The sequence below is a fragment of the Cyphomyrmex costatus genome, unplaced genomic scaffold (assembly GCF_001594065.2).
Source record: "Cyphomyrmex costatus isolate MS0001 unplaced genomic scaffold, Ccosl1.0 scaffold35, whole genome shotgun sequence".
NCBI lineage: Eukaryota > Metazoa > Arthropoda > Insecta > Hymenoptera > Formicidae > Cyphomyrmex > Cyphomyrmex costatus.
This window is the reverse complement of record NW_017277664.1, coordinates 944,493-964,976: the sequence shown is the minus strand read 5'-3', so window position 1 is coordinate 964,976 and position 20,484 is coordinate 944,493. Positions and strand designations below refer to the sequence as shown.

The 20,484-nt window shown below is 31.1% G+C and overlaps 5 protein-coding genes across 8 annotated transcripts in view; 3 read left to right on the top strand and 2 right to left on the bottom strand.

Annotated features, from left to right (window-relative positions):
- Positions 1 to 476: 476 nt before the first annotated feature.
- On the top strand, positions 477 to 3,991 carry Atg7 (Autophagy-related 7). Its single transcript, XM_018542872.1, has 9 exons — positions 477 to 508; positions 799 to 1,022; positions 1,343 to 1,820; positions 1,934 to 2,244; positions 2,320 to 2,620; positions 2,708 to 3,055; positions 3,178 to 3,293; positions 3,352 to 3,649; positions 3,864 to 3,991. The coding sequence occupies exons 2-9, from the start codon at positions 826 to 828 to the stop codon at positions 3,906 to 3,908; spliced, it is 2,094 nt and encodes a 697-aa protein (XP_018398374.1). The 5' UTR covers positions 477 to 508; positions 799 to 825; the 3' UTR covers positions 3,909 to 3,991.
- An 881-nt stretch (positions 3,992 to 4,872) lies between these two features.
- On the top strand, positions 4,873 to 8,154 carry Pex13 (peroxisomal biogenesis factor 13). Its single transcript, XM_018542892.1, has 5 exons — positions 4,873 to 5,297; positions 5,878 to 6,138; positions 6,883 to 7,130; positions 7,200 to 7,412; positions 7,658 to 8,154. Exons 1-5 carry the CDS (start codon positions 5,233 to 5,235, stop codon positions 8,056 to 8,058), a joined length of 1,188 nt encoding a protein of 395 aa, XP_018398394.1. The 5' UTR covers positions 4,873 to 5,232; the 3' UTR covers positions 8,059 to 8,154.
- A 3,565-nt stretch (positions 8,155 to 11,719) lies between these two features.
- TfIIA-L (transcription factor IIA L) lies at positions 11,720 to 16,007 on the bottom strand. Of its 3 annotated transcripts, none has more exons than XM_018542859.1 (7): positions 15,856 to 16,007; positions 14,621 to 14,831; positions 14,037 to 14,360; positions 13,479 to 13,687; positions 13,201 to 13,350; positions 12,251 to 12,340; positions 11,720 to 12,151 (listed from the first exon to the last, which is right to left on the bottom strand). In XM_018542859.1, exons 1-7 carry the CDS (start codon positions 15,877 to 15,879, stop codon positions 12,044 to 12,046), a joined length of 1,116 nt encoding a protein of 371 aa, XP_018398361.1. In that variant the 5' UTR covers positions 15,880 to 16,007; the 3' UTR covers positions 11,720 to 12,043. The 3 variants fall into 3 exon arrangements, with proteins under 3 accessions (XP_018398361.1, XP_018398362.1, XP_018398363.1); XM_018542860.1 differs by having other exon boundaries at positions 13,201 to 13,347; XM_018542861.1 differs by having other exon boundaries at positions 14,037 to 14,315.
- Positions 16,008 to 16,920: 913 nt separating this feature from the next.
- Vps45 (vacuolar protein sorting 45) lies at positions 16,921 to 19,906 on the top strand. Its single transcript, XM_018542834.1, has 8 exons — positions 16,921 to 17,221; positions 17,531 to 17,729; positions 17,832 to 17,981; positions 18,081 to 18,460; positions 18,657 to 18,929; positions 19,000 to 19,164; positions 19,240 to 19,469; positions 19,559 to 19,906. Exons 1-8 carry the CDS (start codon positions 17,129 to 17,131, stop codon positions 19,755 to 19,757), a joined length of 1,689 nt encoding a protein of 562 aa, XP_018398336.1. The 5' UTR covers positions 16,921 to 17,128; the 3' UTR covers positions 19,758 to 19,906.
- A 71-nt stretch (positions 19,907 to 19,977) lies between these two features.
- The window catches only part of LOC108776273 (metaxin-1), a 3,792-nt gene continuing 3,285 nt past the window's right edge, over positions 19,978 to 20,484 (bottom strand). For both annotated transcript variants that reach the window (XM_018542835.1, XM_018542836.1), the window contains one exon: positions 19,978 to 20,067. In XM_018542835.1, the coding sequence (XP_018398337.1) occupies positions 20,051 to 20,067 (17 nt within the window). In that variant the 3' untranslated portion in view covers positions 19,978 to 20,050. The remainder of the gene's footprint in view (positions 20,068 to 20,484) is intronic.

Below are 20,484 nucleotides of genomic sequence, written 5' to 3'. Positions count from 1 at the left end.
CGTCAATAAGTTGTGACACGTTGCAATCAGAATAAATGTTATAATGAAAAGAAACGCTCCTCTTTTAAAATAATATTAATAAAATTCTAATTTACAATTGTTAATAAATAAACTGATAACTGATAATGATTAATAAAGCCATTCGATCGAGTTTTTCGATTCTTTTCAAATATTTGTTCTTAAAACGCAGTTCGTATATTTGTCTTTTCCTCGTGTCTGAAGTCAGGTATGTACGTGACGCACTGCTCTAGATTGTGCCTAACTTCACTTCAGGCGGACGCAGACGCAACTCAACAGCGGTCGACGTGACGTGACGTTCGTCTTTGTTTACTGTTTGTATATATGCGCTTTCTATTCGCTACTTGCTTACACTCGCAGCGATTGTTACTGACAATCAACTCTGATATGCGTGTGTGTTAATTAATATTAATTTGTAGTTTTGAGAAAGAGAGAGACAGATAAAGATGTTCTTTGTTTGAAGGGCATGATCCACTATCAAAATATCTAGGTTCGTTACATTTTTTATCGTAATCGTCGACTTGAAGAATTGCATTTCTAAAAGTTGATGTATAATTATAATGCAAAAGTGATATAAGATCAAACTTGCGGTATCATGCATTTTTCTGCGATATTGTTCAATGCCAAGGAGATTATTTTTTATAGAATAATCTTGTGTATATGATGTTTTAATGTATCTGTGAAATCTTATCTTTATTTATGATAACGGTACACATGTATTGTTATTGTTTTTTTGTTATAATCTATTTTTTATTTACTGTCGTTTCTTTTGTCCTTCAGATTTAAGAAAATTATTAGTTTCCAAAGATGTCTGAAATAATAAGATTCACAAAGTTGAAAACGGCAACAGATCCAACATTTTGGGCCAAATTTGCAGAATTGAAAATAGACAAGTTGAAACTAGATGAAAAAATCAAGATACATGTGTGGGGAAGTTTTTCTCTTCAATCGATGGATGAAGGAAGGACTAACCCATTAATACTTGATTGTACATCATTTAATGAGTAAGTATTACTGGCATAAGAATATGATTTATTAATTATTAATATGATTTAATGTTTTTTTAAGGAAATATAGATTAAACAATATTTTGCAATGTAATTTGCATGTGTATTAATAATAACTTAATAATAATATCCCTAGTAGCACAATTATTAGCAAATATTGTTCAAATATTAGCTGAATATATTATACCTGTAACATTTAACTAAAATAGTATCAATAAATTGCTACTAAAGTATAAATAATAATATATAGTTAATATTGTGTTTAAATTCTATGTCAATGTAATAAACAGGGTAAGCTCCATTTAGATGAGTTTCAGAAACTTGGAAACAACTTCTCACAATTCTCGAATAGCATGCTGTGGCTATATGATTAACATGAATACCTATGAAGCATTCAGACAGATAAATCCTGAGAAGTTTATCGATACCATGGGTAAATGCATTATTGATAGTATCAAAGATGGTACAGCCTTGCAAAAGCCTTCGCGGCTTTCGATATTCTTAATATTTGCATATTCGGATCTCAAGAAGTATAAGTTTCATTATTGGGTTGCACATCCAACTCCTTTCTCATTCCCGGAAACTTATTTGGTCGCACCAATGAAATACGCATCTGGCGAATTTACGTCCAATCAAATAGATAAATTACATACAAGCTTTCTTCAACTGGATGCAAAATCGAGAAACTTCTTCACAGTTTTTGTATCTGGAAAGAATGATTTGAATGTTGATAGTTTGTCTAAGGGAGTTGAATATATAAAACTAAGCGTTAACAACAAAAAAGGTTCAGAACAGGTACATTTTGACGAAGTTATGCTCTTATTCTTCATTTTTTTATTTTATTCAAAAAATAAAAGAATCTTTTGTTATTTTTATTAATAATTTAAATTTATCTTTATTCGATAAAGGAGGAGGTATACTTTGCATTTTATGATCCTTGCGCAAGTGCAGAACCTGGATGGCCCTTACGAAATCTTTTGTGCCTATTATTATGGCATTGTCCTACATATTGCTTTACATGCGACATCAAAGTTTTGTCCATAAGGAGTGATAAAATACAAACTGCAGTTATATTTACACTTAGAGTCAAAGAAAATAAAGATATAGAAATCATGAGAGAAACTATTTTTGAAGGACATTTAGTAGGATGGGAAGCTAATATAAATGGAAAAATGGGTCCTAACATCGCAGACTTATCCAACATTATGGATCCTAGCAAGTAAGTTTAAGTTTTTCAAGTCGACGATTTTTATGTACAAAAATTAAAAAATGCTATTTATATTTGTTATGTTAGACTATCAGACAGAGCGATCAATTTAAATCTGAAATTGATGAAATGGCGCCTTGTTCCTGATCTAGATTTGGAAAAGATCAGTGGTCTACGATGCCTTCTCTTGGGTGCCGGTACACTTGGATGTTCCGTGGCAAGAGTACTTCTTGGCTGGGGTATTAATAATATGACGCTCGTAGATAGTTCTACCGTTTCGCACAGCAATACTGTGCGCCAAAGTCTGTATACACATGAAGATGCAGTACAACGCCGACACAAAGTACATGCCGCGAAAGATGCTTTACTTAGGATACGTCCTAGTATGGTAAGTATACGTCTATTAAACTTGTTGCATCGTGAGACGATATTTCAAAGAAAGTTATTCAATTCAGTCAATAAATCACTTATGCAGAATGTGGAAGGTGTGGTCTTGCATATTCCCATGCCTGGTCATGTAGTCGGCCAGAGTATGATGGAAATGACTAGGGAGGCTGTGAGTAAACTTCAAGAACTCGTAAATAATCACGACGTGGTGTTTTTGCTTCTGGATTCACGTGAAGCTAGATGGTTGCCAACCCTGTTGTGTGCCGCAACGAATAAAATAGCTATCAACGCTGCTTTAGGTTTCGATTCGTATACGGTACAACGACATGGTATGCGCAATCTATCTGATTCTGCCTCGCCTAATTTAACGATACAGAACCCTGCAGGACATGATCTTGGATGTTACTTTTGTAACGATATAACGCAACCTGGAAACGTGAGTACATATTTTCTTTTAACATCATTAAGTCCCGGAAAAAATTTATAATATAAATCACCTTATAAACTAATTTAAACAAGATATATTTTATAATTCTGTGATTGTTATTTTTATTCTAGTCACAAACTGATAGAACGCTCGATCAGCAATGTACCGTAAGTCGGCCAGGTTTATCGCAAATCGCTGCAGGTCTAGCGGTTGAATTACTTATGGCAGTAACACAGCATTTCCAAGGGTAAGTTAAATTGTAATGTAGATGGTTTAATAGTTCAATTTTTTATAATTTTTTTTAGAATTTTAGCTAGAGCGCTGATGAATAACGACAGGGACGATTGTCGAGAGAATGTCGACAATCCGCTGATAGGATTATTGGGTGGCGTACCTCACACGATACGAGGCTCGCTTTGGGGCCACGAAATGAAACTGACTGTCACCCATAGATCTCCATTTTGTACAGCTTGCTCGACACCTTTGATCAAGGAGTATCAACATCGCGGTTTTGCTTTTGTACTTGACGCTTGCAACACGCCAAATTATCTCGAGAAATTATCAGGACTCGAGGAAATACTGAAAAGACCAGATCTGGATGAGGTATATAATGATATGCGTAAACAGTCAAGTTGTATATAAAGTATTACAAAAAATAGTTAAAAATTTTGAAACATTATTTCTATGTTTATATAAATTAGCTTTAAAATCTTTTTTACTTTAATAAATAAAAATTAATATATTTTTATTGCTTTAACATATTAAATAATCCATTTGTATTTGATGTTACATAACATCTGTATTTTTCAATTTTTAGTTATGCTATACAATTGATAGTTCAAGCGAAGACGAAGGACCGTGAAAAAGAAGCCATTAAATGATATGAACAAAATGATAAAATGCGTACAAAAAGAAAATGAATGAATCTTGGACATAAGTTAATATATAATATATTGCACAGTTTTTATATAAATATACACACATATGTAACACATTTTATGCAGAATGTCATTTTGAAGAAAAGCACATTTAAATTAATCAAAGTTATAGTGTATTGAATCAAAACTTTTAACGAAAATTGTTAATATAAGAGAGATATATGTATATGAGAGATATATATGATGAAAGTCTTTGTGCTTCTTCAAGTTTGCAAAATTGTCCGTGTTGCATATTTTATTTAAAATCGACGTATTAAGTATTATCTATGTGATGTATGATTTTATCATTATTATTATAACATTCAAATTTATCTAATGTTAAATAAATTCTTTTACTGTGAGCAATAACATTTTTTGTTCTTGAAATATTATAATCCTTAATGTGTCTGTATAATTACTTCTAATTTTTATCTTACAATTACAGAAATATATATACGTGATCCATATTTTAATCAATATAAGATATAATAATTAAATAAAAGCCATAATTTTTATATTATTATATATATATATATCTCTCCTAATTGTTAGAAAATAATTAAACGTCTTGGACATATAATTTATGATTTTTTTATAAGTTTCATCACTTTTAAATGTAAGTTATTCATATAATACGTCATTAATTTAATTTTATGTTATGTGAATCTTTTTATTATAGTGATTTTAATTATAATATACATGTTAATTATAAATATACATTATTATAAGTATATTAATTAAAAATATATTAATTTACATATTACTTATAAATATATATGATTATGTATATGTTTATTTAATTGAATAAAAAAATATATTAGAATATTGTTTCAATTGCAACATAAACTCGAGTTTTTAAAAATACCGCGAAGTCGTTCGATTTTATTGATCATGTCCGCCTTTCGCAGGCGTACAAGCGAGTGCTCACATCTGGAGTGCCTTAATACGTCAATACGAATATTTATCGCACGCGAGACGTTCGCGCAATTTCGCGACAGAATGTGATTTACGTGATATCCAAAATCCACGGACTTCAAGAAAAAGAAATAGACGGAAAACTAGTACACGTGAGGACTTGAAGAGTGAACGCCCCACCATCGTCTGAGAATCCTTCGGACGTGAGAAAGTGCACGGTTCCTTTTTTTAAGGTTTCTGTTTTGAACTTTGAACTGCGTAATCAGCGTGATTAGCAGATCGTTCTACGCCGATTGTAAACGCAATAATCTTCAGAGAAATAAACGTTCGAGAAGAAATAGAAATTCGAGAACGATGGCACCAGGACGGAGTAACGTTGTCAATAGTAATCAGCTCAGGAATTCTAGCTTTTCAACCAGGTAAGACATCGGCGTCTCTATAGGAAATAATCCTCAGAATCATGGTGATATCACAAGACATTTGTCTGATCACTTTGCTGATCGACCGAATTCTGCATCAATATAATCTTTCAACATTCGATCATATTCTGTTTTGACGTCTTACTCCTTATAATTGTTTACCTTTAGCAATAGAAAATATAAAAAAATGTGGAGGAAAATAAAAAAGGATGTATCTAGAATAAATATACACTTTGAATATATTTGATTATTTTTTGTAAACTTTTAATCTTTTAATTATAAGGTTATATTAGGCCTGTTCTTTTTAGTTAGATTTCTCGCACGGTTCAGCTTTCCTCTTTTTCTTTTCACATTGGAGAGAAAAGATGAACTGCGTGTAAGAATTTAAGTTCAGCTAAAAAGGATAGGCCTCTTGACGTTTTAATATACAGCTTTCTTGATAATCATTTAATAATATTCTTTTATACATTTGAAAATAAATATACAGATTACAGTTTTCTACTCCACAAAGAAAGTGGTTAGATTAATGCCCATCTTAATGATATTTGAAACAAACAATGAAGATTTTGATTCTGTTCAGCATGCCAGGATCACACTCATCCTTTCAAACTGGAGCTGGGGCCATTCCACCTCCATTGCCGCCTCGCCAACCAGTTCAAAGTTATTTAGGATACAACGATTATAGACCATACAGTTCGAATTATGGTTACAGCAGTTATGGATATGGAGGTTACGGAGGTTACAGAGGTTACGGTGGATATGGATCTTTTGGTAGTTACATTCCCTATTCTGGTAACAGCTATGGACAAATTGGAGGACACAGTGGTGATGTGGAGAACAGGTATATTGGAAAAGGAGGTCATCTATAATTATCTAATTTAGACTACTGAGATATAAAATAATGAAAGAGAATAAAAATGTAGAACTTTTTTAATTAATATTATATCATGTTTAATGCCTGTTCTGCCATAGAATCGTAATCATAAGTCATAAGAAATTGGTCAATTATTGTTAAATATGAAAAGAATAATATATATGAATCAATTATGATTGGTTGATTTCTTAAGGTTTATGGCTTTTAACCCTATTGTAGAATAAGCTTAAGAAACATAGCAATTCAGTCTTGATAAACTCAAGAAAAAGTATAAATTATACAGTCACACACAAAAAGGACAGATCTAATGTAAATTCAATTATTATAATTAAACCCTCCTATGAGTTATCATTTTAAATTCTTGTTTGAAAAAGTATAATCTTCAGTCATATCCAAGGTTCTTGTACTAATGTTCATTTCTACCAATATAAATTAACTTCCATCTCTGTTTAATGTGTCTAATTTTAATTAACTTTTCATCTTCATCTTGTTTTAAGAGACCAATATTCATAGTCAGTTTTTATTTCGAAATCATCTTAAGTAGGTAATGTTTCAAGATGTTTATACGTCGTTCTTACGATTGGTTTATGATGTTTTGAGAATGAGAAAAAGATAAAGAATAAATTAAACCGAGATTGAAATTAAATTACAGTAATAGAAATTACGATTCTAAGATAGAAAACATAAAAGAGTTTACTTTTCATATTGCAGGTTTCAACAATATGCAGAGGAAAGTACAAGATCGACTTTTCGTGTAGTAGAGACTGTATTACACACATTTTCGTCCCTCACAATGTTACTGGAATCAACATATTTTGCATTGACAAATTCCTTCCGTGCGATTTTAAGCGTGGCTGATAATATTGGAAGACTGCGGTCAACAATCGGTCAATTATTAAGCACGTTTGCTTTAATCCGCGTTATGAAATGGATCTATAGAAGGATTTTATTTATGCTTGGTAAGCTTTTTATATGACCAAAACTTTTATCTTTATTTACATAATTTATTATTTAATAATTATTGCTAGGTCTTCAATCGCAAAATACTGTCGAAGACTTGTGGCAGCAATCAATATCGCAACTAACAAACAGAGAACAAACACCGATAACGATGATGACGACGACGACGACAAACGAAAAGATTTCTCCTTGGATGAATATTTTACTCCTCGGTGTATTTGTCGCCATTCCATATCTAATTCACAAAATAACGAGTAATATAAGGCAAAATCAAATAAAAGGTAATTATTTTGCATCTCTAAGGATATTTTAAATCTAAATAAATACGAAATAAATTTTTACAAATAACGATCTATGTCTTCCGTCACTAAATTTTTATGCTTGAAAAATGTCTAATCATGTTTATAAAAATTTTACAAAAAATATACAATGCAGTTTGTAAATAAACTAATTTTTTTCACTGTAATTTCTGTTTTCAAGATATGTTTTGATACTTTATATATTTTATTATATATTAAATTTACAGTTAATGATCCGAAAGAATGGGTGAAATGCGAGGATCCAGTATGCGTGGCAACAGCGATGTACGATTTCATGGCGGTTTCTAATGAGGAATTGAGCCTAAGAACTGGTCAAAAAATATGGCTGGCGCCGCGTTCCCTGCAATCTAAAAGTATACCAGGTTGGTGGATAGCCACCGACAATAGGAACGTCGGTTTGGTACCCGCTAATTATGTAACTATTGTCGGACAATTGAAAAGAAAACCAGAATCGGAAAGCAATGGAAATGTTATTACATCTACGGTAATACCAACTTCCATGCAAAATACGACCGTTTCTGACGAACAGATGAATACGGTAGAACCTAGTACTAACCAACAAGATACAGACTTCTCTGAGAATAATATTAAAGATGATTTATTTTAGTCTAAGTTAATTGGAAGATCTCGATCTAAATCATTCAAATAGTCGCGAAATGATATTGTCTACTTTAAATATATGGCCTACTCATACATCTTTATATAGAACATGACTGATATGAAGTAATATTACAAAACGCGTCGTATTTACTAGATACTAAATAAAACGCAGTGAATTTTTTTCAAAACGTGATTAAATTATGTCACAATCGATTTACTTAAGACTTAATGATTTATTTCTATTAGGAAAAAGAGCTCACAAATTACCATAAAATACGATTTTGCTGTTTTTATTTTACATAGTAATATATGTATATGTATATATATATTATCTTTCTATATATTAAGTTACCCGAATAAAGAGGAGTTTGTAACATTTCTATTTGTACATATTAAAAATGTATTTGTACATATTAAACAAATTTAATTCGATATTTAATAAAAAAAAGAAAGAACTGTTTTACAAACGTATGTAAAAATTGTTTTTAATGAATTTCTAAAAATGTACGAGATGTTTCGATCTCGCAATTATATTTAGTTGCAATAACATTCATGTTTGTTGAATATTTAAACTTTATGTCAAAATTTTATAAACAGTGATAACAAAGAGCGTAACATCCTACGCTTGAAGAAAAAATATATATTAAAATCTTTAGATATAAAATTGTACACATACGTTTCGACAAAAATTTAGCCATCTTCAGTATTAATAAGTCATTAATAAGTTTTAAATGTAAAACTGCTTAAGTCAATCAATATAACCATATATTTATAAAATTAAAAAATATTAATAATATATCTCAAAAACGCACGTTAGGAAGAGTTTATCTCAAATTTTATGATTTTTCATTTACATAATTAATTGCAACTGTTTGCTCATAAAACAAGAGGAATTAATAAATTGCATGTCACAAGCTCCCTTTAAATATTTACAATTTAATGTTACAATCTTATATGTAAAAGGAAGCACAGAGCGATAAAATTGCGTTTGTACTTGGAAATCAGATAGATGGCATACAAATTATCTGCAATATTATGTCAATAGATTGTTTAAAAATATGAGATTGGTTTCGGAATTGCAGAATCTCTGATATATTTGACATCGAAAATCGGTGATGACACACAGTTATGAATTTATATAAATCCAAAATATATAATTTTATTTACAAATCCTATATCTAAACGTATATGTAATTTGTAATCTACATAGACTTCAATATGTGATAAAAAATTAAACTGCTTTAATTAGTAAAGCAGTTTGCCTTTTTTGTTGCCGAATTAAAAAACTCGATAGAAATGCGCTGAAGAATAGACACGGATGTTCGGAAAAAAAATTATGATATTATTTTTAACATGTGCAATTAGAGTTTTGTACATTTTGTAATATTTTGATTGTACAACTACTTTTTCTACTAGCTTCATATAGTATTTTATGAGAGCAATTTAAAAAATTATGTATATATATATAATATATATATATATATATATATAGGCACATTTTTTTCGCAAATGAAAATTTAAGCTATTGAATTTGCGAGATTCAACAGTCCTAATTCTTCAACGTTGAGAATGTTTCTATTTATGGCGTTTTGAATAAAATTGATTAAATTTTATTATATGCTAGATGATATATGTTAAAAAATATATATTGTTAAAATTTAAAAAATAATTATATTTTGTTTGAAGAATAACGAGAATTGACTTTTATCTATAATTTATTGAGTAAAAAATATTATTATGTAAAAAATTTAATAAAATATTTTTTATCAGTGGCCTGCCTGTAAATATGAGTTTGAGAAGCAGAAGTTGTATCGAACAAAACCTAATTAAAAACAATCCCATAAAATTTAGATAAGCATGTACCGATTTCAATTATTACACACAAGATCAAATAAAAAATATATAACGTTTTCCACTGGGAAAACTAATGCACACTAAGTCCAATTGAATGCAAATAAATTTACATTCAGAATGCATCAGTGTTGAACTAGTTTTCCCAGTTGAAAATGCTAATAATTATGGACTCTTGAATGCTCATTGTTAAAGAAATTATGATTGTCTGAGTTTTTAAAACTAACATGCGCATACATGCATACATTCACATGCACATTTATAGAGAACAGTTTTCTTGTGAAACATTTATTTTCCAAATCCCAAGAAGTTTAAACTTGGAATATATAAGGCATACAGCGAACAACACGTAGATATCGTAATATTTTGCAAACAGCACCTGTATATTATCATATTTTATAAGATTTTTTACCAAAATTTTCATAAAATATATACGCCTTTTCGATAATCTTACGAAATTAAAGATTTGGCCAAAAATTTGTAAAATAAAATCTCTAGATAAAAAATGACATCATTATTTGAAAAATCTTCGGTAGTGATGCAATACAATACAAAAATTGCACACTATTTTGGAATAATCACATTGTCAATTTTAAAGAAATTTGTTTATATTGTTCTTCAATTACATAATTACCTTAAATTAATAAAACATTAATCTCCACTCATAAATTATAATTTAAGAATAAATTTTTATACACGCTCATGTCATTGATTTTGTTTAAATTTTAGCGTAATAACAAAATTTGCTAATTCACGAATTTTACGACTTAAATGACTAAGATGGTTAAAATTGTTCTGAAAGTTAATTGATATAATTTCAATACAATTCCAAATAGATAATTGCTAGATATTAAATAAAAATCTAAAAATTAAATGAAAAATACGTTATAACACTTAACAATATTTTATTCTAAAGATTTTGAGTAAAACAAAAATTAAGTTTTATCACTTACACAATCAATTTAAACTTTCTCAACGAAATACCGATAATAATCTCTTAAATGCTGAATTGTTCTCTATTGCTGCTAAATGAACTTATTAATCCTGGTAACATTAATAAGACACATTTATTATTCCAAATCACATATACGAACCGTGATTTTGCAATCTTTTAAAATCCTTCAACTCAAGCATACGTACGATATCGTTTTTTTCCATAAATAGAAAATGGAAGTCCTCAACTTCCTTTCACATGAAAAAGTTTATAATTGAGAATTTCAAAATATATATTATATTATATGTATATAATATATGTGTATATATTATGTATATATCGATAGAATACACAATTTTCACATTCATTATCCGGATGTTAGTGGCTCTAGATCCACTAATCGATATGATGCTTTCGCCAATATATATATCATTCAGTCAATATATATACATAATGTACTCCTGCTCCAATTAAGTTCATTCATTTGCTAAAAAAGCTAACTAATCCGTCGTGGATTGTTTTATAATAATTGTTTTATAATTGTTTTATATAGAAGGAATCTCGGCCACAAGCAAGTTTCCACTAACGTATGACTAACAGTAGGAGATTCTTGTACAATTTTTGAACTTACATATACGTAATTTGAACTATATGAAAATTATATGAATTAACTCTTTATGTTCCTTTTGATTTTCGGTCTTAAATTTTCTTAAATAAAAGAAAAATGTAATTAACAAAATAATATAGAATATTCAAGATTGAATGATAGTAACAGAATAAAAGAATAAAATCTAATTTATATATTATATTATATTAAATTATATTATAATATAATATATTATATTTTTTACGTTTATAATATAGTAATATTTTTAATGTTTGTGACTTATTTACTTTCAATAAGTAGAATCGGCATGTCTAAATATCTCGAATATCCTGCTATTCAGAGGGCTACAGATATAACACAAAATTAACAATATGATGTTTGTAATATTGTGATAATGTTCGTCATTTTTTGTTCTCCTATACTTCATTTATTCTTGCCTGTGGCAGCATCATGCAATCGATAGAAGAATCATCGTAGAAACTATCGGTATTTCTCATATTAACCAAGTTTCACGTGAACACATCATCAAGTTGCCTTTATATGCAGTCTCCCTGAGTCGAGCTTACTGTGGGCAACACGATATTCACATCGCACTTAGAGTTACCATTCAGCGTCCCCGTTTGCCTTTTGGAACACATAATCTTTCCCACTTAGATTCATTATACCGTCCTTCAGATAAAATTTCCACTTATTCCGACTCCTTGTAATCTGAAAGTAAACGTTATCGCATGTGACTCCGAGTTGAAATATCGTAATGTGTAGAATATTACATTTTATCGTAAACTTAAATATGAATCACTATCATACCTTATCGTACTGACAGACGACTACATTATCGGTGTCGAAGAGATCAGCAGGATCGTCATCCGTAACGTCATCTTCGGAATTAAGTGGTTCCTAATACATTAAGTCTCTTGTGAGACAATCACTCAATTTACATGAAATTTATGTACAGGGTGAGGCATTTAAAACAGGTCACCTGAATAACTCACTTGTTTTTAACAATAGAAGGACAAGTATCAAACAAAAGTTGCTTGGTTTCGAGAGGCACATAATGTGATATCAATAATTGTTTTGTAGGTGGAGGCGTAAAGAATAGATAAAGGTCAAATCTGTCTTTTTAAATGGAATGATGTTTTTTTATTTACATTCTAATAGCGCATTTTAAGACGAATACAGTAACCTATAATTGAATGGAAAATAAATTGTTTCAAGGCACTCTTGCGAAATGCGTTATACGAAAGCGGAAAAAGTCGATATGATTTTCATCCATAATGATCTATATATTTCGCAAGACACGCACTTCAATCGATAGATAAATTCAATTTGATCAGTAAATATGGATAATGCTATATGCGATTCAATGTTTATTTACATACCGTGATATACTTGAACAATTAGTGGTATACCAACTAGCAGAGAAGACACGACATTATTCAAAGAGTGTCTTGAAACAATTTATTTTCCATTATTAATCTTGCGTAACCTTGAATGACCTTCAATTATAGATCACTGTATTCGTCTTAAAATGTTCTATCAGAATGTAAATAAAAAAACATCATTCCATTTAAAAAGATAGATTTGACCTTTGCCTATCCTTTATGCCTCCACCTACAAAACAATTATTGACATCACATTATGTGCCCCTCGAAACCAAGCAACTTTTGTTTGATACTTTTCCTTCTATTGTAAAAAACAAGCGAGTTATTCAGGTGACTTGTTTTAAATGTCTCACTCTGTGTATAATAAATATTAACCTCTTCACGAGCAGCAGCTTCATCATTTTCTTCCTCTTCCTTTTCATCAATGTCCTCGTCATCATCATCGTTATCTTCTTCCTCCTCTTCATCGTCATCGTCAGTAGAATCACCGACTCCTCCATCTAACTGATTTATATTATTTTGCTGCTGGAAAAATGAATAATGTATAGTATGTTACTTATATAATGTATGTGTATGTGTAGGCATTTATCAATTATCTTATCTTTTACATTATGTTTTCACTCGGTCTGCATAGACTAAATATTTTACTCTACCTGATTTTGAGGTGGCCTTTGTGTAACGACACTGTTCGTACTTTGCGTAACCACTTGAAGAGGTTGATTCACTTGTAATGGAGTTAATGTTGCTTGCCCTTGCAGTGTAGCATTCACATGCTGTTGTAATAGAGTTGAAGCTAAATTTGCTGGAAGACCCATAGCGGCGGAAATTACCGGACCTGTTAAAATTGTATGTAGATGGTTTGCTGAAAAGAAAAACAGATAATCTCTCTTTTTATTTACATAGATAAATAGTTAAATAGTTGACATGTATACATGTGTGTTTAGACTTTATTACAAAATAAATCCTCTATTCTTTTTAACTGAACTTCATTTTTTTTTCTTTTTTTTCCAACGTAGAGAGAAAAGGAGAAAAGACAAAAAGTACAGGAAGTTTAGCTAAAAAGAATAAACTTCACAATAAATTACAATAATAAAAGATCCAACATAAATATATCTATATATTCATATTACAATATAGATGTAAATATATAAAAAGTTAAATCAATTAGTGTTACACAACTCAGTTTAAATAAAATATAGTAAAAGCTTTACCTTGAAGGGCAGATGCAGGAACTTGTATGCTTAAGATACGCTGTGGTGCATCTGGAACACCAGCTTGTGGAGGTAAGGTGATCTGTATGGGTACTTGTCGTTCAAGCACAGCTGAAGCGGTCACCACTTGTTGCACTGGCGTCGTCGAATGTTGCTGCTGTTGCTGCAACGTTGCTCCTGTAGAAGGATGTGTATGTTGCTGAGGTTGTGACGGTTGCTGTGGCTGTGCTTGCACTTGCTGCTGCTGTTGCGATTGTTGTTGAGGTTGCGTCTGTGGTACTGTGTTTCCAGCAGATGGTTGTACAAAATGATTTCCTACATTAGCTGTTACAACATTAAATTTATAGCAATGACCTATTCCCACAAAATGCATCACCGTTACTGAATATTTTACAACTAATAGCAGTTACAACTAATACCATTTTGTACAAATTATGTTACAATTTACCATAATAAGTCGTTTGTTAATGATACATTCAATCTCTACCAATTACGGCTGTTACTTTTAACAAGATGCAAAGTTTCAAAAAAATTCAATTTTTCTAAGTTAACTTTCAACTCTGAAATTTTCAAAGCACCTTTACCTTTATTGACAGACACAGATTTGTGCGTATTGATTTGAGGAACTTGCGGTTCTGGTGGATCTGGATTTAATTCCACAGCCTTGCTAGCCATTAGTTTTGCTTCCCATATTTGCTTGAGCTCTAATAAAACCTGCTCATCCACACCTTCGTCTATAAATGACTCTCGTACTCCTGATATTACATCTTCTATCACAGTGTTGTACAACTTCAGCTGTGCATAAAACAATTTATGTGATATTCAGTCTTTTGACGTTGCAAGAATATTAAAAATATATATACACACTGAGAACAAATTTATTAAAATTTGACACATTTTTTCCAATAGTAATACTAAACATTTACAAACAATATATAAATATTTATTTAATAAAAAATAATCATCAAATCAAATTAATTTTCTTGTATTAAATAAATGTATTTATATTTAGTAAATATTTAGTTGGTATAATTCAAATAAATATTTATTACAATTTAGTAAATTTTTGTAGTGCATATGCAAGTATACAGCACATATATTTCCATAAATTATAATTAATCTTAACAGTCACATTAAATATTACATAATTATAAATATGCAAAAGCATTGCTATTAAAAAATAAATTGTAGTGTGTGCAAATTATATTATTTCTATATCTTTCGCATTCCAATGAGTACCTTTGTCTATATCTAAATCCTCTTTGATAATAATCAAACGTAACTCTGAAAGATAGAAGCATAAAAGAAATATAATCGTGTATCACATAGACATCTGCACTTGTAGATTTATACTGGTCTCAATTTAGCTTATTCCAGTATTTTTATGAACCTACAGATACTGAAAATCCCAAATCAGAAGAAATTCTCTCTCTCTCTCTCTCTCTCTCTATATATATATATATATATATATATTTAAGGAAACCAATCAAGTCAAAAACATCTAAACATTGCTCAGAGATATCGCAGTGGCATGTAAGGCGCAGCTTGATATCTAAATATTAAACGACGGTATGTAAGACTCGGAGAGCCACATCGAACAACACAAATGTGCTATCATGCTGGATCTTTCAGCCAAGGTGCGACTTCCCCGATGCTTCCGTGGTTGAGCGTACCGCGCCGCCGAATGCCCGCGGCATTCTTCGGCAGATGTCGAAAGATCCAGAACAATCCGGAGGGAAACCCCGTAATCTCGAGAAATCGCCCGGAATGCGTAAACACCAGTGAAACGCGACGTTCACGCTCGTTTGTTTCTACTCACCACGCTAGTCTGGCTGAGGGCCATCGTGGCACGACACGCACGATCTGCGTGAACGCACGCCCGACCGGGAAGAAAAGCAAAACACCGATGATCCGCGAGGATGTTATTTCGCCCGAGTCGTTACAGAACTCTCAGAAGCCACACCGGTGCATCGCCAAGGGACGGGGGCAGAGAGGTCCCGGAAGCCTCGCACATGGATCAGTACTCGTAAAAGCAAAATGCAAAGCGTACGGCAACAGTTCAGTTCACTTCACTCCGTTCCGCGCTCCGTCCTCGACAATTCCTGACAATCGGTCACAATCCCCGACGGCTCGACACCTCGACAGTCCACGAAGGCACGAACACTATCGACAACTGTCGGCAATCTTCGGGCTGGCCCGGCTCCCGGCTAGTCGTCAACTCACGCATGCTTGCAATCTACGATACAGGCGCTCGGAGGAATTTACCAATCACAGTCTATTATTTCTCTCTCATTCAACTGCGATTGGTCTGCTCTTAAGGTCTGTTCTTTTTGCCGGACTCTTGCACGGTCATCTTTCTTTCTTTTTTCTTAAAAAAAAAAAAAAAATGGAGCATTTATATTAGCCATATTCCATAATCTGTATGAATCGACTAATTACAGCCGAAAACATATTCCTGTTTTTCAGTTGCTTACATCATGCGCTTGAGAGGGAAATAACTTGACCGCCATTGGTCATACTTTCAAAAAATGAATCGTGCAAGAAGTTCAACTAAAAAAAACATACATTTTAATAATTATTGAATATCAAATAGAGAGAAACTTCAGAGCGGCCATCCCAACTTTTTTCCTGTATGGGCACAGCTAAATCCCGGGCATAGTCCGCTCTCAGGTTGACGTCACATGGAGCAGAGTTAGCAGAAATTACAGCGGAACGAAACAGTGAGACCAATCACAATCGCAGAAAGGAAAACAGAGTAATGATATTGCAGAGTTTTAATTGATCTTACTGTTCTGTTCTGACAATTAATTTAGATAATCTCTCTTATGTGCTTTTAATCAGAATGACGTCACGCGACAAATCTCGCCATGTTCGAAATGAACCAATCAACGAAGAATCGGGAACAGCTGTGCCATTGCGAACGACATTTTATATCCGAGTTTTATGTATGTGTGTCAAAATTTGTTAGTATGCGTCATGGCACTTGAGAAGTTTTTATGTGGACTGTATATGTACAAAAATATGAATTCAGCGTGAGATATTCGTGCGCGTAATACTTTAACCACACTTGAAGGTCTAATCCAACTGTCAAAATGAACGTCGTCACCGCTTTGAAGTTTTATATAACGAGGATGACAGATGACAGCGGCCCTGGTATGAAAGTTCTGTTAATGGATAAACAAACGGTAAGCACGATAAATGCTGTGAATCACGTTTGTTTTTTTTTTTATAGCTGAACTCTTCTGTCCCTCCTTTTCTTCTTCAATTACATATATATTTCACTTTAAACATAAACAATATAACAGTGGTGCGTTCAGAATCGTTGTCCGGATGCACCCAGATGTTTTATCTTTGTTGTTTACGAATGATAAACAAGAGTAACATGACACCTGGGTGCACTCAGATGATGATTCTGAACGCAACCCAGCTGTTTAAAAACAATAATTGATAGGTTTCAAAAATTGCCATTTCTCTGTTATTTTTTCAAATTTCAGACAAGTATAGTTAGCTTGCTATATAGTCAATCTGAGATATTGATGAGAGAAGTATACCTATTCGAACGGATAGACACTGCTGCACATAACGACACCTTGAAACATTTGACATGCATAGTATTTGTAAGACCGACCAAGGAAAATGTTGATTTGCTTTGTAAGGAGCTTAGGTACCCTAAATACGGAGTATATTATATTTGTGAGTAACATCATGCCTCTATAAAAATTATGTTCTTAATAATTAGATGTTGAAGAAGTAAGCTGAAAACTAAAAGTAATAATTGCTAATAAACTTAATTAGATTTTAGTAACATTATTGCCAAAGCGGATATAAAACTTCTGGCGGAAAGTGATGAGCTAGAGGTAGTCAGGGAAGTACATGAATTCTATGCAGATTATCTAGCAATTAATCCACACTTATTTTCGCTTGGAATAAATGCCTGTTCTGAAGGTAGTGTTCTTTTGTGAACTTGTTGCTATTATATAGATGTAAGAAATTATATTTAACAAAGACTATTTTTCATATTATTCATTTGTGTTACAATTAAAGGATTGACTTGGGATCCAGTGCATTTACACAGAACTGTCCAAGGAATTACTTCTGTTTTGTTATCACTAAAGAAATGTCCATATATTAGATACCAACATAGTTCAGATATGGCAAAGAGATTAGCAGAGAAAATAAGAGAAGTGCTCAGTAAAGAATCAAGTTCTTTTGAATTCAGACAGGAATCTAATCCTCTCCTTCTAATAGTTGATAGGAGAGATGATCCTATCACGCCGTTACTGAATCAATGGACGTATCAAGCAATGGTACACGAATTATTAACAATTAATAATAATCGAGTTAACTTATCTCATGTGAAAGGCATTTCCAAAGAATTGAAAGAAGTTGTTCTAAATGCGGAACATGATGACTTTTATGCAAACGTAAGAAAATTTATTCAATTTAATATGTGCATTTATATTTGAAGCACTAGCAAGTAGATATAATAAAAATGATACTTTTGAATGCAATTTTATATATAATTATTTTGATTTTTTGAATAATTTTATTCTTCAGTCTTTATATAAACTTCATTTTTTATGAAAGACTTTTTATGTAAAAGAATATATTCTTGAGCAGAACTTGTACCTAAACTTTGGAGAAATAGGACAAACAATAAAAGAATTGATGGATGAATTTCAAAAGAAAGCAAAGAAGCATCAAAAAGTTGAAAGCATAGCTGATATGAAACACTTCGTAGAGACGTATCCGCTTTTCAAGAAACTTTCTGGTACTGTATCAAAACATGTTACAGTAGTCGGAGAACTTTCATCTCTTGTGGAAAAGCACAATTTGTTGGAAGTATCAGAATTGGAACAAGAATTAAGTTGTCAAACCGATCATTCTTCGCAGGTGGTATCTTCATAAAACGATTAAAAGATTTTTATGTATATATATATATTTTTTTTATCGTTGTTTACAGCTGCACAAGATAAAAGCACTTATCAGCAATCAGAAGGTACGAGATGTGGATACTGTTCGACTCGTCATGCTTTATGCTCTACATTATGAAAAACATGCGAGCAATGATATAAACGGTTTAGTAGAATTACTTAAGAAGAGGAATGTTTCAGACAAATATATTAAGGTATTTATACATAACTAAATGTTTTCATGATAAATGGATATACATATATAATATACAAATCTAACATATTTCCAGCTTGTATATAATATACTAGAATATAGTGGTGTTAACACAAGACAGAGTAATTTATTTGATAGAGAAGCAGTTGCTAAAATAACCAAAAAGTTATTCAAAGGATTAAGTGGAGTAGATAATATATACACGCAACATTGTCCTTTAATAAATGAAACATTAGAGGACTTAATAAAAGGAAGATTAAGTACGCAGGCATTCCCATATCTCGGTAATATGATAATGTCACGAAGGTAAATTACTTATAAATGAAATAGCAAAAACTAAATACATATTAGAGATATAAATTATACAATTATATATTATCGTTCTATTTTTGTAGACCTCAAGACATAATAATATTCATGATTGGAGGTACAACTTATGAAGAAAGTTTGGCTGTTTATAATTTAAACAAACAAAATCCGGGTATAAAAATTATTCTAGGTGGTACCACTATACACAACTTTAAAAGTTTCGCAGAAGAAGTGCACCATGCCACAAGTGGTATCTTAATGCGATATAAAATCGGAAAAAATTAATAATGTTGGTATATGTCATATTCCAAAATATTTATTTTGTTATATATTTCACTATTTATACATTATGTAATATCATCCTCTCTTTTTTCCTGTGTCGTGAATATAAGACTATTTCACACCAAAACTTTCGAACGTAAATCACTGCGAAATATTGCATCAAACGAGATATTCTTCTGGATTTAATAATTTTATATTCTCTATTCTTGTCGTAAAAACATAATTTTCTTTTTGCTAACTGCTATTCATCATCCTCGTCATTCAGGATATATTCCATCGGTACATCTGAGATTTCGTCATCCTTTGCTGGTACCTTTAATAAATATGCATTATTTTTTTTAATATTGCAATGAGAAAAAATATATATATTAGTTGTTAAATTTTGTGATTTGAATATTTTACACTATCATTTTATAATAGAATTTCACAAATTAAGTCTTAAAATAAATTTATTTAAAGCTATATGAAAAATTTTATTAACTATTTCCATTTCTCTGAAGCTTCATATTTTCTTAATTATTTGTGTAAAATATTATCTATTAATTTTTAAATTTTATTAATGAATAATAAATTCTTAAATTATTTATATTATTTCTATCATCAAAAATATTAATTTGTATATAAGATATTTAAAGTTCTTATTAGATGTATTAATGAGGAGTCTATATTACATTTTGGAATACTTTACAAATATAATTCCATATCTAATGTTAGAATACTTAAATCTCCC

Coding starts and splice junctions, on each gene's coding strand:
- Atg7 (XM_018542872.1), top strand. CDS start 826: ATGTCTGAAATAATAAGATTCACAAAGTTGAAAACGGCAACAGATCCA. Junction 1,821..1,933: donor ACAAAAAAGGTTCAGAACAG/GTACATTTTGAC, acceptor TATTCGATAAAG/GAGGAGGTATACTTTGCATT. Junction 3,650..3,863: donor AAAGACCAGATCTGGATGAG/GTATATAATGAT, acceptor TTCAATTTTTAG/TTATGCTATACAATTGATAG.
- Pex13 (XM_018542892.1), top strand. CDS start 5,233: ATGGCACCAGGACGGAGTAACGTTGTCAATAGTAATCAGCTCAGGAAT. Junction 6,139..6,882: donor AGTGGTGATGTGGAGAACAG/GTATATTGGAAA, acceptor TTCATATTGCAG/GTTTCAACAATATGCAGAGG. Junction 7,413..7,657: donor AAGGCAAAATCAAATAAAAG/GTAATTATTTTG, acceptor TTAAATTTACAG/TTAATGATCCGAAAGAATGG.
- Vps45 (XM_018542834.1), top strand. CDS start 17,129: ATGAACGTCGTCACCGCTTTGAAGTTTTATATAACGAGGATGACAGAT. Junction 17,222..17,530: donor TGTTAATGGATAAACAAACG/GTAAGCACGATA, acceptor TTCAAATTTCAG/ACAAGTATAGTTAGCTTGCT. Junction 18,461..18,656: donor ATGATGACTTTTATGCAAAC/GTAAGAAAATTT, acceptor ATTCTTGAGCAG/AACTTGTACCTAAACTTTGG.
- TfIIA-L (XM_018542859.1), bottom strand. CDS start 15,879: ATGGCCCTCAGCCAGACTAGCGTG. Junction 13,351..13,478: donor AAAGGCCACCTCAAAATCAG/GTAGAGTAAAAT, acceptor TCATTTTTCCAG/CAGCAAAATAATATAAATCA. Junction 12,341..13,200: donor AAGCTGCTGCTCGTGAAGAG/GTTAATATTTAT, acceptor TTAATGTATTAG/GAACCACTTAATTCCGAAGA.